Source organism: Macaca fascicularis, chromosome 15, assembly GCF_037993035.2.
Source record: "Macaca fascicularis isolate 582-1 chromosome 15, T2T-MFA8v1.1".
Lineage (NCBI taxonomy): Eukaryota > Metazoa > Chordata > Mammalia > Primates > Cercopithecidae > Macaca > Macaca fascicularis.
The window spans coordinates 127,968,124-127,986,077 of record NC_088389.1 but is presented as its reverse complement, the minus strand read 5'-3'; the positions used below and the strand labels follow the sequence as shown (position 1 = coordinate 127,986,077).

The 17,954-nt window shown below is 56.3% G+C and overlaps 1 protein-coding gene across 49 annotated transcripts in view; it reads left to right on the top strand.

The window, feature by feature from the left end:
• The window catches only part of AOPEP (aminopeptidase O (putative)), a 365,171-nt gene extending 357,017 nt beyond the window's left edge, over positions 1-8,154 (top strand). For 6 of the 49 annotated variants that reach the window (XR_012424981.1, XR_012424959.1, XM_065531045.1 and 3 more), the window contains 3 exons: positions 2,127-2,213; positions 3,994-4,138; positions 7,704-8,154. Coding sequence is in view for 15 of the 49 variants with exons in the window: in XM_065531045.1 (XP_065387117.1) it covers positions 2,127-2,213; positions 3,994-4,134 (228 nt within the window). In the remaining 34 variants the exon portion in view is untranslated. Of the gene's footprint in view, positions 1-2,126; positions 2,214-2,390; positions 4,139-6,558 lie in introns of all 49 variants that reach the window. The other 43 variants (XR_012424964.1, XM_074018015.1, XM_074018014.1 and 40 more) reach the window with 19 other exon arrangements.
• Positions 8,155-17,954: the final 9,800 nt, after the last annotated feature.

Here is a 17,954-nt window from a genome sequence, read left to right as displayed (position 1 = left end):
GGCGTGTGATGGTGAGCTGGCTTCTTTGAGCTCTGGTCACTTGTTCTTGCTGTTGGGGAAGTGGAGGGCTCCTCCTCGTATAGTCTGTTGTCAATTTCTGTTGGCTGTACAGGAAAGCACATTTTGTTGAAGGTGGAAAGATTTTGCCGCCCCAGCCTCCTTCCCGTTTGCTCTGAGGGCAGAGGCTGTCAGCCCCTCCCAGAGGCCACTTCAGTTCTTCAAAGGGCCTGGCTGCCTCCAAGCCCAGGCCGCCCGGCAGAATTCCCAAGTTAACACTGTCGCACGGGGCACTGTGGCTTGGGGGAAGGATCCTTCCGAAAGATTGGTTTCTCTCCTTCAATCTTAACTGTTTGCATGTGAACCTCTTTAGAGTAGATTAAAGGAGAGAGCCAGCTAGGTCAGTGGATGGTGATGTCCTTTACAGGGACCGTCGCCAAAATGTTGACGTTGCTTACGTTTTATTATTGCCGCAAACACGTCACTGTAGAGTATCTCCCGCTTTCACCGTCGGTAAAAACAAGGCGTGATGGAAGGAGGTTCTCCTAAAATACACGTAACCACTTCCATGTATGGCGATGTCGGTTCGGTCATGGAGTATAGAATGGTTGACTTGGTATGACTGAGAGGGCTTTGGTGCAGTAGAGAAAGGCAGCGGACTGGATTCTGGAAAACAAATTGTAGGTGAATCTTCTTGTAGAGAAGGAACCTGCAGCGCCGAGAGATGCCGCCTGCGCCGGGGTGCGGGGAATACCTTGTGCGGGGGGCTGTGCCTGTGTCCAGAGGGCGGCCGGGGCTAGCATCGGACTCTCCCACTGTGTCTGGAGGTTCGAAGAGGGTGGGAGCGGGAGTTCCCTCCGAATTCCTGCAGGTGAGCTTCCGATGAAATCTATCTTTTAAAAGAACGGCATCCACCTTTAGCTTGTCTGTTTCCAGTACGTTGTGCGGACCTGCACGCATGTGGATACGCAGCAGGAACTATCCACTTCGGGGTGTCCTGGGCTCACTCCTTCCCCAGACTCTGAGAAGGGAGCGCTGCCGCTTCCGGGGAACGTGAGGGCAGCGTCTCTGCCTCTTGCTGTGTCTGCCACACATGAGCAGCACTGAGCCGGGTCTGCTGCGGGAGCTTCGGGAGTGGTGGTTTGAAAGGGAGCGCTGACTGTCACACCCTGCAGCACGGTCAGAATGTGTGTGGAATTTCCTCGTTACACCTTGCGTTTAGTATCTGTCATCTTGCAAAATCATGTTTAAAACAGTGAAACACCTGCTTTTCCCTCTGAAGTTGACTGGCAGCCCTAATTAGCACTGTGGCTTCTTTCTTTAAAGAGTAAACTGGCCGTGCGCAGTGGCTCACGCCTGTAATCCCAGCACTTTGGGAGGCTGGGGCGGGTGGCTCAGCCTGTAATCCCAGCACTTTGGGAGGCTGGGGCGGGTGGCTCACGCCTGTAATCCCAGCACTTTGGGAGGCTGGGGCGGGTGGCTCAGCCTGTAATCCCAGCACTTTGGGAGGCTGGGGCGGGTGGCTCACGCCTGTAATCCCAGCACTTTGGGAGGCTGGGGCGGGTGGCTCAGCCTGTAATCCCAGCACTTTGGGAGGCTGGGGCGGGTGGCTCAGCCTGTAATCCCAGCACTTTGGGAGGCTGGGGCGGGTGGCTCACGCCTGTAATCCCAGCACTTTGGGAGGCTGGGGCGGGTGGCTCACGCCTGTAATCCCAGCACTTTGGGAGGCTGGGGCGGGTGGCTCACGAGGTCAGGAGATCGAGACCAGCCTGGCCAACATAGTGAAACCCCGTCTACAAAATTTAGCGAGGTGTGATGGCGGGCGCCTGTAGTCCCAGCTACTCGGGAGGCTGAGGCAGGAGAATTGCTTGGACCCAGGAGGCGGAGGTTGCAGTGAACCAGATCGTGCCATTACACTCCAGCCTGGGTGACAGAGCGAGTCTCTTTCTCAAAGAAAATAAAAAGTGAAAAAAAAAAAAACTAAAAGAAAACGTAAAACTAAGTGTGTCAACAAGGCCAGTCCATTTGAGAGCACAGCTTTCTGTAATACAGAGGCTGCCGGTCGCTGGGCCCGGTGGCTGCGGTGCCTGCCCGCATGTTTCTCACTGGGCGCTCTCTTGTTCCTCCAGGTTCGCCATCGGTGGTGTGAACTCATTGTTAAGCACAAGTTCACAAAAGCCTACGAAAGTGTGGAGCGGTTCCTTCAGGAGGATCAGGTAGGTGTCATCCTGCAGCGGATGGGGGTTCCGTAAAGGCTGTCCCCTGCACTTCACACAGGAACCCACGTTCTCAGTATCTCTTTCATAACAAATAAATCTGTCCCAGAGATTCTTAAGGACTGGTAGGATCTTACCTAACACTGATACTTCTGAGCTGCTTTTTTCCTCTCTCAGTCTCTTTGAAGGATTGAGTTGGGCACCTTCAGTGCTGCCTTGTGGCCCACATGTCATCCGATGCTGCGTACTCACACTTCACGGCGTCTCCAGCACCTGCTAGGCCATGCTTGTCGCTTGGTGATGCTGTGCGGTAGATCCCTGATCAGTGGCCCTCATTGAAAGTACACGTGCAAGTCAGACTGGGAGAACCCTGACGGGACAGTCGGTCTGTACCTGCACCTGCTGTGCTGTGCTAGGCAGGTTCCTCTCTGTGGGAGCTTTTCTCACTGTTCACCGGGGACAGCCGTCCCCTTCCTAGGAGCTCACAGGCAGTGCGTGTGCCGGAGCGGATCTGGGGAGACCCTCATCGGCTGCCTCGATGTCCGCAGTTTGTCAGGTCACCAACAGGTGTGTCCTGTGACACGTCACAGCCTCCCACACCCACCCCGTTTCCCCACTCTCCACTCCCTCCGCCTCCGAGTGAGTGGCCTGCCAAGCGCTGTGGGTGACAGCGTGGAGCTGCCTTCCAGCTGGGGTGGAGAGTGGGAGTGAGGCAAACAAAAGGACTTTTGATAGGGTCTCAGTGTGGGGACAGCCAGCCAGTGAGGCCCGAGGCCTCATTATTCCCACAAAGAAAAGTACATTCCTTTGTACCAGAAGAAATGTCACATTTGCACAGCAGAGCAAGAGGTGTCTGGAAAAGCATACCAGGAGTAGAAGCACAGAATTTAAGAGCAACTTTAAGGTCCATTCTGAAGACCAGAAATCACTGCAGTATATTTAGAATCCTGATCTTTGACAACTAAGGATCACCATGTCTGGGCTTTTGTAGGTCAGCGCTTTTGAACCCTTCACTGCGGAGTTTAGCTCTTGCGCTGTCTTTGAGGCCCTTCGTTTAGTCGGAATGTGACTCATGGCATAGCTAAGCCTGGCACGAGGGAGTGGGCAGATCCAGAGGGGTCCTTGGGTCTTCTAGAACGTCCTTAGCTATTTTAAAAATAGGGTGTGTTTGCAGCATCGTTCCCAAGCAGCAGAGTCGGTGCGGGCTGCGGTGCGGGCTGCGGTGCGGGCTGCGGTGCAGGGCTGGGGAGGATAGGGCGCGGGCGGGGCGGGTCTCTGCAGGCCTCGTGGTGTGTCCGCTGCGGCTGCTGCCTGCTGTGCTCTCGTTCCCTGGCAGGTGAGGGACTTGCTGGGTGAACTCACACCAGCTACTCCTAGGGACACACTTTGCGGGGCAGGAGTCCCGCATCTCTGTCGTGCCACACAGGCCTTCCACGTGGTAATTCCGGGAACCACTGCCGTCTCTGTTCAGAGCGTTCCTGACACGGCCATCATGGTGCGGGCTCATCGTTCTGTCACCAGCGAAATCGTCAGAGTCTGTGGAGAGAATTGGGGGCTGAGGATTCCTTGGGGTTTTGAGAACAAGGAGGAGACAGGGATTGCAGACTGCAGCTTCCAAAAGCACAGTCACCCCGCAGTCTCCGTCTTCTCTGGGGTCTTCACGGTTTCTAGACCAGCACGTGTGTGTGGAACAAGCACAGACTGAGGAGGTCATGTGTGCGTGTGTGTGTGTGGGTGCCCACGCCTTCGCCTGATGCCCTCTGGCCTCTGTGCCCTGCAGGCCATGGGCGTGTACCTCTATGGGGAGCTGATGGTGAGTGAGGACGCCAGACAGCAGCAGCTCGCGCGCAGGTGCTTCGAGCGGACCAGGGAGCAGATGGATAGGTCCTCAGCCCAGGTGGTGGCCGACATGTTATTTTAATGAGGTGATTCTCTCCCTTTCTTTTTCTGTCATTTAGTTCTAACCAGATACTCCCTTAGGAGCCAGCTACATAAATCAGCCGAATAGTTAGCCAAGAGCACCCACAGCATCAGTACTTGGCTCCCTGGCCGGGGGCCTGGAGAGTAACTGGCCAAGTGGGTGCTGGGCTGGTGCAGGAGCCCGGGGTCCCCGGAGCACCTCGTCTGACTGGGGCAGTCACCGGGAGGCAGAGGCCGTCCACCGGGAGGCACAGTGGCGCTCCTTGGCCCTGTTTTGGCCACTTCAGGTTTTAAAATCTGTAGGAACAAACATTGTGGGGGAACGTCTTGAGTAGGTTTGGAGATGGAATGGGAAGCCTCGCGGAAGCGCTGGTCCGGTCTTCACGGTCACGGCTCACACAGGCGTTCACGCGGCCGTGTGACTCCAGAGCCTGGCTTCTGCGGGCAGATGTTTTCTTCTAGCCATGTGTGAACTGGAGGCTCCTTGGGCTGTCCACGCCTGGTCATGGGCTGGCGGGAGGCTCTCCAGGCACAGGCACACACAGCACATGCACCACATGCGCACACACACCACACAGAGCAGCCGCGGCACACGCAGCACACACACCACACAGAGCAGCCGCGGCACAGGCAGCACACACACCACACACAGCGCACGCAGCACACACAGGCATGCACCACACACCACACGCGGCGTATGCACTCCATGACCTGTGTCTTGAGAGCAAGTCCTACTTTTTGCTTTGTTGTGTTGGAGCGGAATTTCTACCATGGCTTATATTGGAGTGAGTTCTGGATTATTTAAATCACTTTCTCTGTTAATTGTGTCTGGAATTAACCTGTTAGATTTACTTCCTAGAGATGCTGCTCAGTATGGGTTTCTACACTATTAAAGCAGCCTCACAGTGGTACACCAAGTTTTGCAGGACAACTGTGGGATTTTTTTTTCTCTAACAGTCATTATCATTTCTGTGTCTGCTCCGTTTTGCTTCAATGTTTTATATGATATTAATAGGGGATGTCTAATTTTGTATCTTTAAAAAAAACTTTATCAAATCTGAAGCATTTTTCATGTTATAGCTTTTCTGTAATTTTTCATGGACATTGAATATTTGGTGTTGATATTCTTCACTCAGCTTTGAACATCGAGTTTGCTTCTCATGTTTTGTGCTTATGAAAACCATTTCTGTGTAATGTGTTTAAGTAGCTTATTTATCTGAAATAACTCTAATAATGAAAAGAAAAAAGTTTTTCCTAAGCATAATCATATTCCAGAAGAGTCAGGAACCACGTGTGCCAGGAAAGGGAAACGGGGGACGAACTACTGAGTGTCGCGTAGCGAAACGCCTGCGGCAGACATGACCTGGCTCCCCTCCAGGACGGGCCGGCGGCACAGACTGCGCACTTACCTCACTGCCGGCCTCCTGTAGTGATCAGTATAAGCAGCATTTCTCTTTCGTTTTGGTATTTCGTGGCGTTTGTGTGAATGTGTGAAGCTACAAGGCCAGCTAGTCCTGTCGCCCTTCCCGCCGGTCGGGAGCAGCACCGCGGGGCACACCCTTTGCCACTCTTCATGGGGATTTTTTGCCCAAGCAGGCAAAGGAGTCACCTTGGTCACGAGTCTCCCCTTTCCCCCTCCCCGACATCTTTGTTCCTGTCCCCACCCTCCAGATGAATCCCGGGGTTGCCAGCCTCCCTCCCAGCCAGTTCCTGTGAGGCACAGTGGCCGGGGTTGCTCCCAGGGCCCCTTCCAGCAAGCGGACTCCTGGCCTGAGAGTCCCCAGAGGCTTCCCAGGGCAGCTAGAATCTGCCTGGAGAGAAGGGATCTCGTTCCCAGGGTTAGAGGCAGTAAACTAACAGCAAGGACAACTGCCTTTAGCAATTCTGTGTGTCACGTGCTTGGTCCCTGCAGTTTTCATCAGTTCCAAAGCTGCACTGGCATTTTTATGGTCGTCTCGAGTCCCTTTGATTCAAAAAATTATACCTCTAGGATGCCAACTAAATGAACAGCAAACAAACCCCACCTGTTTGCCTGTGTAACAGGCATGAAGGCGGCAGTGTCGCCGGCGTCCTTCCGCGGAAGCCCGGTGCGCGCAGACGGGGGCACGGGGCGGCGCTGCTCTCAGGTGCTCTGGCTGCTTGGGTTCCTGGCATGCTGATTTGTGACTTAAGATTAAAATCACATTGCCAGGGATTACCACGCAACCACGACCTTGGCTGCTGCTCCAGAAGTTGTGGCCGCACTCGCTGCCGATTGGAGGACAGGTGTATCTCGTAAATCTTCTTTGGAAACAAAAGAAGCCACCAGCTGAGGAAGATGCCCACCGGTCACCGTCCCTGTATTTGTGCCCAGCGATGACCTCTCTAACAAGGTGCAGAGCTTAGCTGATTGGTGAACAGTGATTGGTTTCCGCTTTGTTCACAGTGGCTAAGTTCTGCACCTGAAGAGAAGGTGAGATGGGGACAGTTAAGTTGGAGCCGCTGGGGCAGAGGCTGTTGCTGACGGGCGGACCGCTGCTGCACGGTCAGCGTGGGTGCAGAGCGCGATCCTGGAGGATGAGAGACCACTTGGCCCGAAGGACGCACTATCTCCTGCCGGGAATGCTAGCCGCGCACTCAGTCCTTAAGTCTGTCCACAGAAACACCCACTAATCGGACATCTGTCTGAAAGGTCAAATGTATTGAAAGTTGCAAAAATTATTCTTACAGAAAACTGAAACCAAATGCGTCCCCATCAGTCGAGTGAAACCACGTGGTGGTTCATGCTGTGAGCGGGGCGGGTGGGGCTTTCGGAGGAGCTCCTGTTCTGGGCGCGGTGAAAACTCTCTTGTATTTACAGTCCAGGCCTCCGCATCTCCTGCGCCAGCGGACGGTGCCCACGGAGCTCCCAGCTGAGGCGCTGCTTCTCCGGGCTGTCGATTGGACCCGCCCTCCGGTGCCTACTGAGCTGATATCAGTTCTCATTTTACACACTGGCTCAGTTCAGCAGGAACAGGAGTCGAGCCCTTGAGCAAAAAGCCTTCGTGTCTGTAAGTGCCCGAGGCTCAGGAGAGCTGGGGCTCCCACTCACGGCAGACAGGCCGTGTCCTCCCTGGCCCAGCGGCAGCACGGTGCCAGTCGTCTGTATGTGCTCCTGCGGCATGGGGGTTTGTAGACTCAGAAAACCCTGCTGGCAGAAAGTTAAGAGCTCCCAGGCCTGAAGGCGGGACACGTGCCTGCAGGGGAGCGTCTGCCCCCGTGTGTGAGGGAGGCAGGGCCCAGCTCTCCCACCGCAAGGTGAGCTGAGACTCTGAGAGCAGTTAGAGTGGGTGCGGGTCTGAAATGGGGACTCCTCCTAGCAGCTATTGTGTACGCGAAGCCTGAGTACAGCCTGCTGGTGTCAACGGCCACGTGTGAGCAGGCCAGCATCACACGGCTCGCTGTGACCCGTCCCGGGACTGAGATGGGCCTGGGTCTCCTTGTCCTGTGATTAAAGTCCTCTCCTGACAGTGGAGAGCAGAGGCACACAGAGGTGCGCACAGGAATTCCTCTTGGCGACTAGGTAATCAGTTACTGCTGTTTCCTTTGCAGGAAAGACCCCAGCGAGATTCTTTCATTCACCTCCTCCTAGCCTGGGGGACTGGCCCTGGACATCAAAGGAGGAATTATGTGGCTGCTAAAGCCGTCAGCCCACAGCCCCATTCAAGTCTTGGTGCTTCTCTTTCCCAGAGGCTGGTCCCAGCCAGGCACGCACAAAAGGCAGATTCTCATAAACGCGGCCTCCCGCCCTGGATCTGGAGTGGAGCTGCTCTGGGATTTCGAGTTCTTCTGCACAGATGACTAAATATATCCGAGAGACGTTGGAAAACCTGCTGAACGTTTTACGTTGGTCTGCTCAGCACATGGCTGGATGTGGATATTTCTGTAATTCGGGACGTCACACCGCTCCTGTGTACCAAGACCAGTGGGCGCCGTTTGATGTAGAAGAGCAGGACGAGACTCTACGATTATTCTTAATAAATGTAATGGATTGTTTTTTGTATATGTGTTTGCTTCTGAATTTCATACTGTTTAAAAATAACAAAGGCTGGGCGCGGTGGCTCACGCCTGTAATCCCAGCACTTTGGGAGGCCGGGGCGGGTGGATCACGAGGTCAGGAATCTGAGACCATCCTGACCAACATGGTGAAACCCCGTCTCTACTAAAATACAAAAAGGTAGCTGGGTGTGGTGGTGGCACCTGTATCCCAGCTGCTCGGGAGGCTGAGGCAGGGGAATCGCGTGAACCCGGGAGGTGGAGGTTGCAGTGAGCCGAGATCGCGGCGCTGCACTCCAGCCTGGGTGACAGAGCAAGACTCTGCCTCAAAAAAAAAATAAAAAGCACATACAAGAAAAAGGTATTCTTCACGTTCTGGTGTTCCTCTCCCACCTCCCTAGTGTATTTGTTGTTTTCAAGGTAGTGTTAGTTCTCTTAGAAGCCTGAAAACAAAAGAAATTTGGCTGGGTGTGGGGCACTCTCTTCTGGTAAAATGGAGAGCCTGGGCATATTCAGGCACCGTGGGAGTCTGGTGGTGTGATTTTTCTTTCTCCACAAGGTTTAGGGTGTAGACAGAAGCTGGGCACTGACCTTCCTGGGCGCAGTCTGTGGGCAGAATGTTTGGCAGTGCCTGGAGAAGGCCGTAGGAACAGGTGCAGCCACGGGCCCCATGCGAGGCTGGGCTGAGCCTGCGTGCGCTTGAACACCCACAGTCTCCTCTGCCCGGCTCCGGGGGCACCACAAATCCTGGCCTATTTGGGGGGAAGTGGGGCTGTCCCGTGGATCTCCATCAGAAGCTTTGGACTGAGAGGCCGTGGTCTCCAGAACTCTGTTTTCTTGTGCCAGTGACTGATTCCAGAAGGTTCTTAGGATTTGCTCTCTGCTGTCACATGCCTTTGCGTGGGGCTGTATGGCTGGCCGGGCCATCGTGGAGGACGACTCGCAACTTGGCTGTTTGTGTAGTTGAATAAATACAACCGCTGCTTCCTGTGGAAACAGAATGAACGATGTTTTCTCTCTGCACTGCCCCCCCTTTTTTTTTTTTTTTTTGAGGCAGAGTTTTGCTCGTCGCCCAGGCTGGAGCGCACTGGCACGATCTCGGCTCACTGAAACCTCCGCCTCCCGGGTTCAAGCGACTCTCCTGCCGCAGGCTCCCGCCACCATGTCCAGCTAGTTTTGTGTTTTTAGTAGAGACGGGGTTTCACCACGTTGGTCAGGCCGGTCTCGATCTCCCGACCTCAGGTGATCCACCCGCCTCGGCCTCCCGGAGTGCTGGGATGACAGGCTGAGCCCCACGCCCGGCCCTCCCTCTCGTCCTTCTCTCTGCACTTTCTGAGTGTGACAGGCGTGGCCCCGCGCCCGGCCTCCCTGTCTCTCGTCCTCTCTGCACTTTTTGAGTGTGTTTGGCTTTCACTGAGGCGAAGCCGGGAAGGACCCTGGGAGCAGCGGCCAGACTGCCCTGCGAGGCTCCATTCCCGCTGTTTGCAGACGCTTGGCACCTGGGCCTCTCGAGAGCTGCGGGCGGCTTCACCGGCCCAGTGGTTTGGGGTGATCCTGCTTTTCCAAAAATTGAAAGCCATGCTTTGTCTTCTTTAGAAAGCACTAAAGCAAAGCTGAACTGCTGAATAGGTGGGGCTCTGCACAGACCGCTAATCCCCTGGCTCCTGTGAGTCACCGGGTCTTGTGACTTGCTTTGACCACCGGGGATCTGGCCCGTGGGTGGCGTGAATTCGGTGGACCTCATCAGAACCAGACACTGGTGTCACGGCTGCGGCTGCGGTCCTGCCAGGAGAGGTGGTGCTGCGGCCTCCAGACCTGGGGGCACCCTGCCCGTGCCGGGGCTGCCGCTGGAGGTGAGGGAGGGAGGAAGCCGGAGAGCTGCTCCTCCATCCAGGCAGGGGCTCCCTGAGACTGCGACGGCCCTCGCCGGCATCCTCCACCTGTGCCTCAGCAGACTCTGAGTGGGTTCTGCCGGCCGCTCCTCTGGCGTCTCCTAAGAGACTCGAGAGACCCTCCAGCCAGGGCCTGGCAGGCCTCGCGATTCCAGCTTCAGAGCAAGCCAGGGTCTCGGGGTCAGTAGGAGACAGACGTGACCAGTGCTCTTCCATTTTTCCGTGAAGTATCGCATCAGAAACTAGCTCAGATCAAAGGGCGTGTGACGGGACTGAGGCTAGAAAGCTCACGGCCTTAGCGCGGCCATAGCGCCTTCGGAGAGCAGGGTGTCTGCGCGGGGCTCGGTGGTCCTGGATGATGAAGGGGGGCTGTCTGGGAGAGCAGGGTGTGGGTGTGCCAGGGAACCGGAGTTCCCACTGTGGGTTCACCTGCCACGTGGCAGGGTTTGAACGCAGGTCCACGTGGCTCAGCGCTTTCCTCCACGCCACGACGCCTCCCCAGCTGTGGGCCCTTCTTTGGCATCTGCTGAGGCCTCCATGTCCAGGCACTCCCGGGACACCACCCTGTCACACTCCGCAACCAGGACTTGAGAGGCCCCTGGGCCTTCACGCCTCCTCCAGTGTGGTGGAAAGGCGGGCTGGGTGGGGCACGGGCCGCTCTGGAAAGCACGGAAACCTGAATTTGAATCCGCCAGTTGCGTGCTGTTTCCCAGCCTCAGCTCAGCAGCTCCCCCGCGGCCGACCCCTGGGCAGGACCTGTCACAGGTCCTCGGTTAAGTTGATGTGAAGGTATTAGCTCCCCTGACCCCGCAACAGGCTGTAAGAAATAAACTGATACAGGAACAACCTTCTTTACCGACAAGCCAGCGCCTCCACTGAGCAGACAGACCCAGGACTGGAGGGTCCCCACGAGACACCATCAGCTCCCTGTCTAGGTAGAAGCCAAGAAACACCTGCTCACGTGGGGCTTTGTTAGGCTCTGTAATAACTTGGAGATGCCACAGGGTGGGGGAGCCCCATGGCTGTGCCCTGAGGCTGCGTGGGGCTAAACGGCACTGAAGGGGCACTGAGGGGCTGGAGGGCAGATGCTGGAACATGTCGCCCTGGGCCCCGTGGCCTGCAGCCACCAGCAGCGTCACAGGGCCATCCGTCTCCCATGTGGTGGGCATGAACAATCAACTGGGTTTGCCAGGTTTCATAAAAGATCAGGGAGAGGCAGCAAGTTAATGGGTTAATTGCCACTGTCCTCCAGGAGAACAAATGGCTGCGGGGTTCAGCCCTTCCCCCTGAGGCCGAGTAGATGCCAGTGTTCAGCCCGCAGGAGCCGGGCAGCCCAGCGCAGGGCACTTCTCCAGAGACCAGCGTGTTTGAAACAAGTGTCCCTGCTGTCGCCTCCGGCCGTCTGAACACAGGCTGTGCCAGTCTGTGGCTGGGCCTTGGCCCAGGGCCTGCTGCAGGACGGGAGGTAGCCAGGGCATCTGAGGGTGACCCCAGCCCGGAGGGCCCCCCCACGAAAGGAGTAAGCAGCAGTGACCACAGCCTGCACTCGGTTGCCTGCAGGCCTTGCCAGCACCCCGGGGCCGGCCTGGAAGGGCAGCTCCCCGCCTCCCTGCCAGGGCTGAGGGGACAGGAGGACCTCCCCGGCCTGGGGCTCTGGGCCACAGCCCGGGGAGAAGGCTGGGAATTCTGGCCGGACAAAGGCAAAAAGTGGGGCGAGGGAGGACACAGCAGAGAAGCACCAGGGAAGGTCCCAGCTCAGCTTCCTTTTGAGGATTAAAGGATTTTAAAGCATTTATTTTTATTGGAATTTTAAACCAAAACGTTGAAATAATAGCCTCCATCCTAGGCAAGGTGACCTTCCCTGCAGCATGGAGGGAGGCCAGCCACACCCAAGACAGGCCTGGCGGAAAACCTGCCCTCGACGACGAAGGGTCCAGGAGGCTGCGGCTTCCCTCCACCTCCCTTCAGCCTGCAGCAGCCGGCGGCCAGGCCTGGGGGAGGCCGAGGGGAGGGACCTGTGGTGCAGTGACCTCACCAAGGGAACTGTGACCCAGAGCAGCTGAAAGCAAGGCCAAGGGCTGCTTTCAAGGGACAGTTTGTGTAGGGTTAGAAGTCGTAGGCCAAGCACCTCCTGGTTCTATAGATGGGCCAGCGGAGGACTTGCGTGGTCATGGGTGGGGTGAGGAGAGGTGCTGGCAGGGAAGGGGGGCTCCTCGGCAAGGCAGTCCCACCCGGCGGGGGACCACAGTCTGTCCTGGAAGGCTCCTTCCGAGCAGAACTCGGGGTGCGCAGGGGCCCCCACACCCCGTTCCCCAGAAGAGGAGGGCGCTGCCTGGCACTGCGTCGGGGTTGACATTAAAGTGTGGCGGCTCTTTGGTTCGTTGGTGCCTTGGGCTGAGCCACAGTAGGCTCACTCTGTGCAGGGCCCAGCCATGGCAGGCACTCCCTGTAGGGGCATGGAGATGGCGGCCAGCTGAGAGGTTGGGGGGCCTGGAGGTTGAAGGGGCTGCCTGGACCTCCCAGGGTCGTTCCCAGCACCGGCGGACAGTGACCTTGGCCGCGCTGCTTGGGCTCTGGAGGTTTACAAGGTGGAAGGGAGGAGAGGCTGCTTGTGACTGTTCAGTGGCAGGTTTTATGGGTTTCTTCCCACCCTGCCTGCTGTCCGGGAGACTGATCGCCTGACACGCATTTCTGTTCCAGTCGGATAACCAGCGTGAGAAAGGCCAGCAGCCGAGCGTGGGGTGGAAGGAAGCCACCATAAAGCCACAGATGTCCCAAGACCAACTTGGCACGTGTGCATCCGCGTGCCCCCCCAACAGCTCCCCAGGGACGCCTGAAGGGGTTGATGCCTCGTGGTTCTCACATAGATCCAGAAGAGAGGAGAGGCTGAGCGCTTCGGTCACCAGGGTGGGGCCTGAGACAGTTGCTGATGGCACCAGAGCCTGTTCAAGGCTGTGTGTGTGTGTGTGTGTGTGTGTGTGTGTGTGTGTGTGTGTGTGTGTGTGTGTGTATGCGTGCGCACACACACTTGTGGGCAGGGGCAGTGCAGGGCTAAATGCAGAAATGCAGAGAAAGACCTCTGGCCACACAGTTCTGTCTAGTCCCAACAGCTGACAAGGAACCAATCTGGTCCCTACAATGTTGGTTGAGATAAAATAAGGTCAAGGTTTGGCTTCTCAGCCCCAGGACTTTAAGGGAGTGGGCCCAGGGGAAGCTGTTGTAAAGACCAGACCCTCCCACCCCTGCCTGGGCCCACCCAGCATCTGGCTACTCCGCCACCCCTACCTAACCCTGGCAGTCGCTGCTGAGTGGGGCCTGGGGCGGGCTTGGGGCTGCTCCCCAGGGAACTGTCCATTCCGAGTCTCCGGCAGGCTCCCCACCTGGGAGAGGAGAGCCCAGCTCTGGTCCTCCCGGGGGCCGCCTGCCCGGACAGCTCATCTGTGGCTTCGGCCGGGGCACAGAGGCGACTGGGTGTGCACCCTGCGGTTTCCATTTTCTTAAGCTTTCTTTGTGCTCCTGCCTGTAATTTCTTTCAGCCCGGGCTTTGTGGAATCTGTCCGCCGCTTTAAAGCCCAGCCGAGGAGGTGCTTTTGCCAGCAGGGGGTGGGTGGGGTGCTGAAGCTGCCCACGGTCAGCCCTGACTCGCTGCCAAGAGTCCCGAGTTCCAGAAAGTTCTTTTCTGCTCTCATAGTCCTCCCTTGCCACACGAGGTCTGGCAGAACAGAAGTGCGTGTCCTGAAGACTGGATTGGACGCTCATGGTGAGCTCTGAAAGGCGGGAGTCAAGGAAGCCCCCTCTGGCTAAGACACCACACTCTTCGCCCCGATGCCTGGGGTTTCCGCATTCTGACCCTATGGTTTGAGTCCCCAGGGACTTCGGCTGTGGTTTTGTTTAGGGAGGGAGGCTCGGGAAGGACGTGAATTATGGGCCTAACTCAGAGATGAAGACGGAGTCCGTTTCAGTGATTGCCGATGGAATGGAACAAGTGTGCGTTTATGTTGGGTTGTAAAGAAAAGACAGATAACTTGTGGGGAAGGAACTGCAGTTTGATGATTGTACGTGCTTTACTAAGTTAAATGCTGTGGAGGAAGCGACTGCAGAAACTTGGTTTTGGCACAGCTGAGGCAGAGGCCTTGCGTACAGGAGGAGAGCCGTGATGAGCACAGGGCCCTGTAGATGGAGGATGGGTCTTTGGAAAGCTGGGTCTTGGCCCATAACCAAGCTTGGGGGCACCTAAGAAGCCCAAGTCATCAGGGTACAGGTCAGGGCCCGTGCGTCCAGCCATAGTGTAGCAGGACGAGCCGCAGACAAAACTCCTCAGACACCGGATTAAAGAAGGAAGAGGTTTTTTATTCGGCCGCGAGCGTCGGCAGACTCACGTCTTAAGAGCTGAGCTCCCTGAAAAAGAAAGTGGATTTTTTCTAGAAAATTCTGTCCAGTGGTAGAACATAAGTCCTGTGAATAAGAAACAAAAGCACCACCACGCTGACTACGGTGCGGGGATCGCAGATGGCGCTGTCTCCTTTTAAAGCTGCAGATGGTGCCCGGCCTCCTTCCCTTCCGGGCGGCGTTTAACAGCAGCCCTCTCTTAGGGCAAGCAGGAGTCTTCCTTTGCATACTTGATGACGACAACTTATTTTTCTCGTAGCTCACACATGCAAACAAATATAGGTAATACATAAACAAAAAGTAAGTTTTCTCTGCCTTTTCACCTCGTCTCTTCCCCAGGTCACTATAATAAAGTTGATTACCGACCACCCTGGCACCGGCAAGCGCGTGTGCAGGCCTTGCTTTATACACAGAGGGTGGCACAGTGTGCACACGGGTCTAGATTGGCACGTACGTGACGCTTGCTTCTCTGTGTCGATGGCCGCATTGCATGGACACCCAGCCTTCCGTGGGCTTCGTTCAAGTCCCAGCCCTGCTAGACGGCCTCAGTGTAACCTTGGGCAAGTTACTCGGCCTCTGGGTTTGCATTTCCTCCTCTGTAAACTTCAGCTGACTGTTGGGTGAGTGAGCGTGAAGCGGACAGCAGGCCCAGCCTCGAGGGGAAGAGCTTGAGGCATGCAGGCTTTTCCTTTCTTTTTTCCTCTCGTTTCTCTCTCTCTCCTTTCTTGCTCTTCTCCTTTCTCTCTCTTTCCTCCCCCTCCATTTCCTCTTTCATTTATGTCTTTACGTGAACCTCTGAGTTGCCCAGTTGGTGCTGTGGCATCCTGCACACACACAGGCGCCGGCTTCTCCGCGGGGAAGCCTTAGACGCGCACTCGTGAGGATCCCTGCAGTCTGCAGTGGAGGGAGTGGGGTCGGGAGCACTGGGCGTCTGCTTCTTGGAGAAAGGATATACAATCTTTTTCGATCTTAGTGCTTTTATTCCAGCAGAATACACTAAGATTGACCAGTATAACCACGTGTGAGGAACCAGCTCTGCAGCCTCGGTGTCTTCATTGCCGTGCAGCTCACCACCGTCCGCGGCAGCGCTCCATCTTCCCCAGTGAAACGGGGCCCGTTCGACACTCGCCCCCCAGGCCCCTGGGGGCACCGTGCGGCTTCCTGTCTCTGAGGTTTGCCTGTTTTAGGGAGCTCATATGAGAGGGGTCATAAAATCTCTGTCCTTTTATGTCTGGCCGATTTCATTTCACATGAAGTCTTCCAGGTTCCTCCATGCTGTGGCTTGCTCAGGATCTCTGCCTTTTTTTTTTTTTTTTTTTTTTTTTTGAGACGGAGTCTCGCTCTGCTGCCCAGGCTGGAGTGCAGTGGCTGGATCTCGGCTCACTTCAGCCTCCACCTCCCAGGTTCAAGCAATTCTCCTGCCTCAGCCTCCCGAGTAGCTGGGACTACAGGTGTGCACCACCACGCCCAGCTAATTTTCGTATTTTTAGTAGAGATGGGGTTTTACCATATTGGCCAGGCTGGTCTTGAACTCCTGACCTTGTGATCCGCCTGCCTGGGCCTCCAAAAGTGCAGGATCTCTGCCTTCTAAGGCTGAGGACCATCGTGCCGTGCACACCGACCGCGTTTCCTTTCCGCACTGGCTGGGCTGCTGGCGGATGCGGCTGTCGCTGCCTCTTGGCTGTGGAGGACAGCACTGCTGGGAACATGGCGTCTAGGATTTCCTCAGCCGTTACTTTGCATTCTTTGGGGTAAACATCTAGAGGCAGAATGGATAGATCAGAGTTCTAGGCTACCATATGGTCTCCAGGGTGAATTTTTTACTTTGATTTTTTTTCACCCTATCTTATGGTTCTGATCAATTTGGATATTTGACAAGCTGCCCTCCGAAAAGGTGTTACCAGTTTCCCGTCCCTTCCTCTGCCTGTTCTGCACTCTGGGACCAGCGCGGGGAGCACCAGCCTTGAGTGTTGCAGGCTGCCGTGGAGATGGTCAGGAGCTCCCGGGCTTCTGCCGCGCCGTGGAAAGGCCCCGCCGTCCTATTCACTGTGGCGCGTGTCCCTGCCCGTGCGTCTCAAGCTGGCAGCCGATTCCTTACTGATGTGTAGAAGTTAGGAAATTCGCTTTCTTCGTGTGCTGCAAATACTTCTTCCCTCAGTTTACCATGTGTATTAAGATACTTTGTTTAGTTGCTTTTAATTTCTGTATGGACAGTTTTACCAGCCTTTTCTCCTGTGGTTTCTTGCTTTTGCGTTGGGCATGGAAAGGGTTCCCCTGTGGCAGACACAGCCAAGGGAGATGCGTGGGGGGTCCCCGTGGCCCGGCCTGAAGGAGGCGTGGAAGTCCACAGGGATGCGCTGGAGCCTGGGGTCCTGCCCCCATCTCGGGAGCAGCATCCTCTCCACTCGCCTTCTCCCTCCACAGGGCTGGGGAGTCTGCTCGGAAGCGGTGGCCTGCGGGCAGGGGCGTGGGTGCTGGGAGGGCGAGGCTGGGGCTGGACAGGGTGTGACCATCTGCAAACCACTGAGGAACAAGAAGTTCTAAATGAAAGATCAGAAAACACTTTCTGCATTTTGGGAGGAGGAAAGCTTCAATTTTATAAGCTAAATCCTTATTTATCTAAGTAATACAGCATCTCGACCCAGAGTGGCTGCAGCCTCCCTGCCTCTCCCAAGCAGGGGAACTGCTAGAGCTTCTCAGAGCACACAGATCCCGGAACGAGCCGTGCTCCAGGTGCCGAAGCTGGAGAGAGGCAGAGGGCTGGGGAGCTTATCTGTAACAGTTCTACTCCCGGCACCATCTTTTCCCCGTTGATGGCAGTGTCTTTATCTTATACGAAATTCTGTACATGTGCACGTGATTTACTCGGCGGGAGATGACGTCTTTTCAAACCTAGGCAGTGAGTAGCGGGGAGGGACAGGGCTGCTTCCCGGCTCCCCAACGGGCTGCATGTGGAGATGGGAGAAGGGGGGGGTCGAGAGGCTTCAGAACTCGCCCTGAGTCCCCGGCAGGATGGAGTGGCCGTCGGCAACATGGGGAGCCGGTGGATGTGGGACGTGGTGGGGCAGGTGGGCCCGCCTGGGGTGTGGTAAGCAGAGAGGTCCTCACACCACCAGTGGGGATGCCCGGCAGGCGTCGGGCTCTCCGGGCCGGCGGTCCAGTGGCAGGTGTGGCCCCTCTGCCCAGAGATGCCACGTGAAGCCGTGGGCAGGACAGTCCAGCCTCTGGGTGGAGTCCGGGGCGCCCACCAGGAGGGGGACAGGAGAAGAGGAGGAACATGTGAGCTGGGAGGAGGTTGGCCCAGGAGGCCTGAGAGCTGGCTGCTGGCTGCAGCCATGGGGGCCCTTTCAGCCCCACCCATGTTTCCCTTCACGAGAAGCTCACACCGATTATGTGTCAGTGCGCGGTACACTTCATGACGCTTCACTTTCGGAGCTGGCCTGGCTGTTCACGAGTGTTTACTGTCCATATGAACGTTGGAATCAGGTTGTCTATCCTCTAATTCTGTGTCTACAACCGTCAGTGT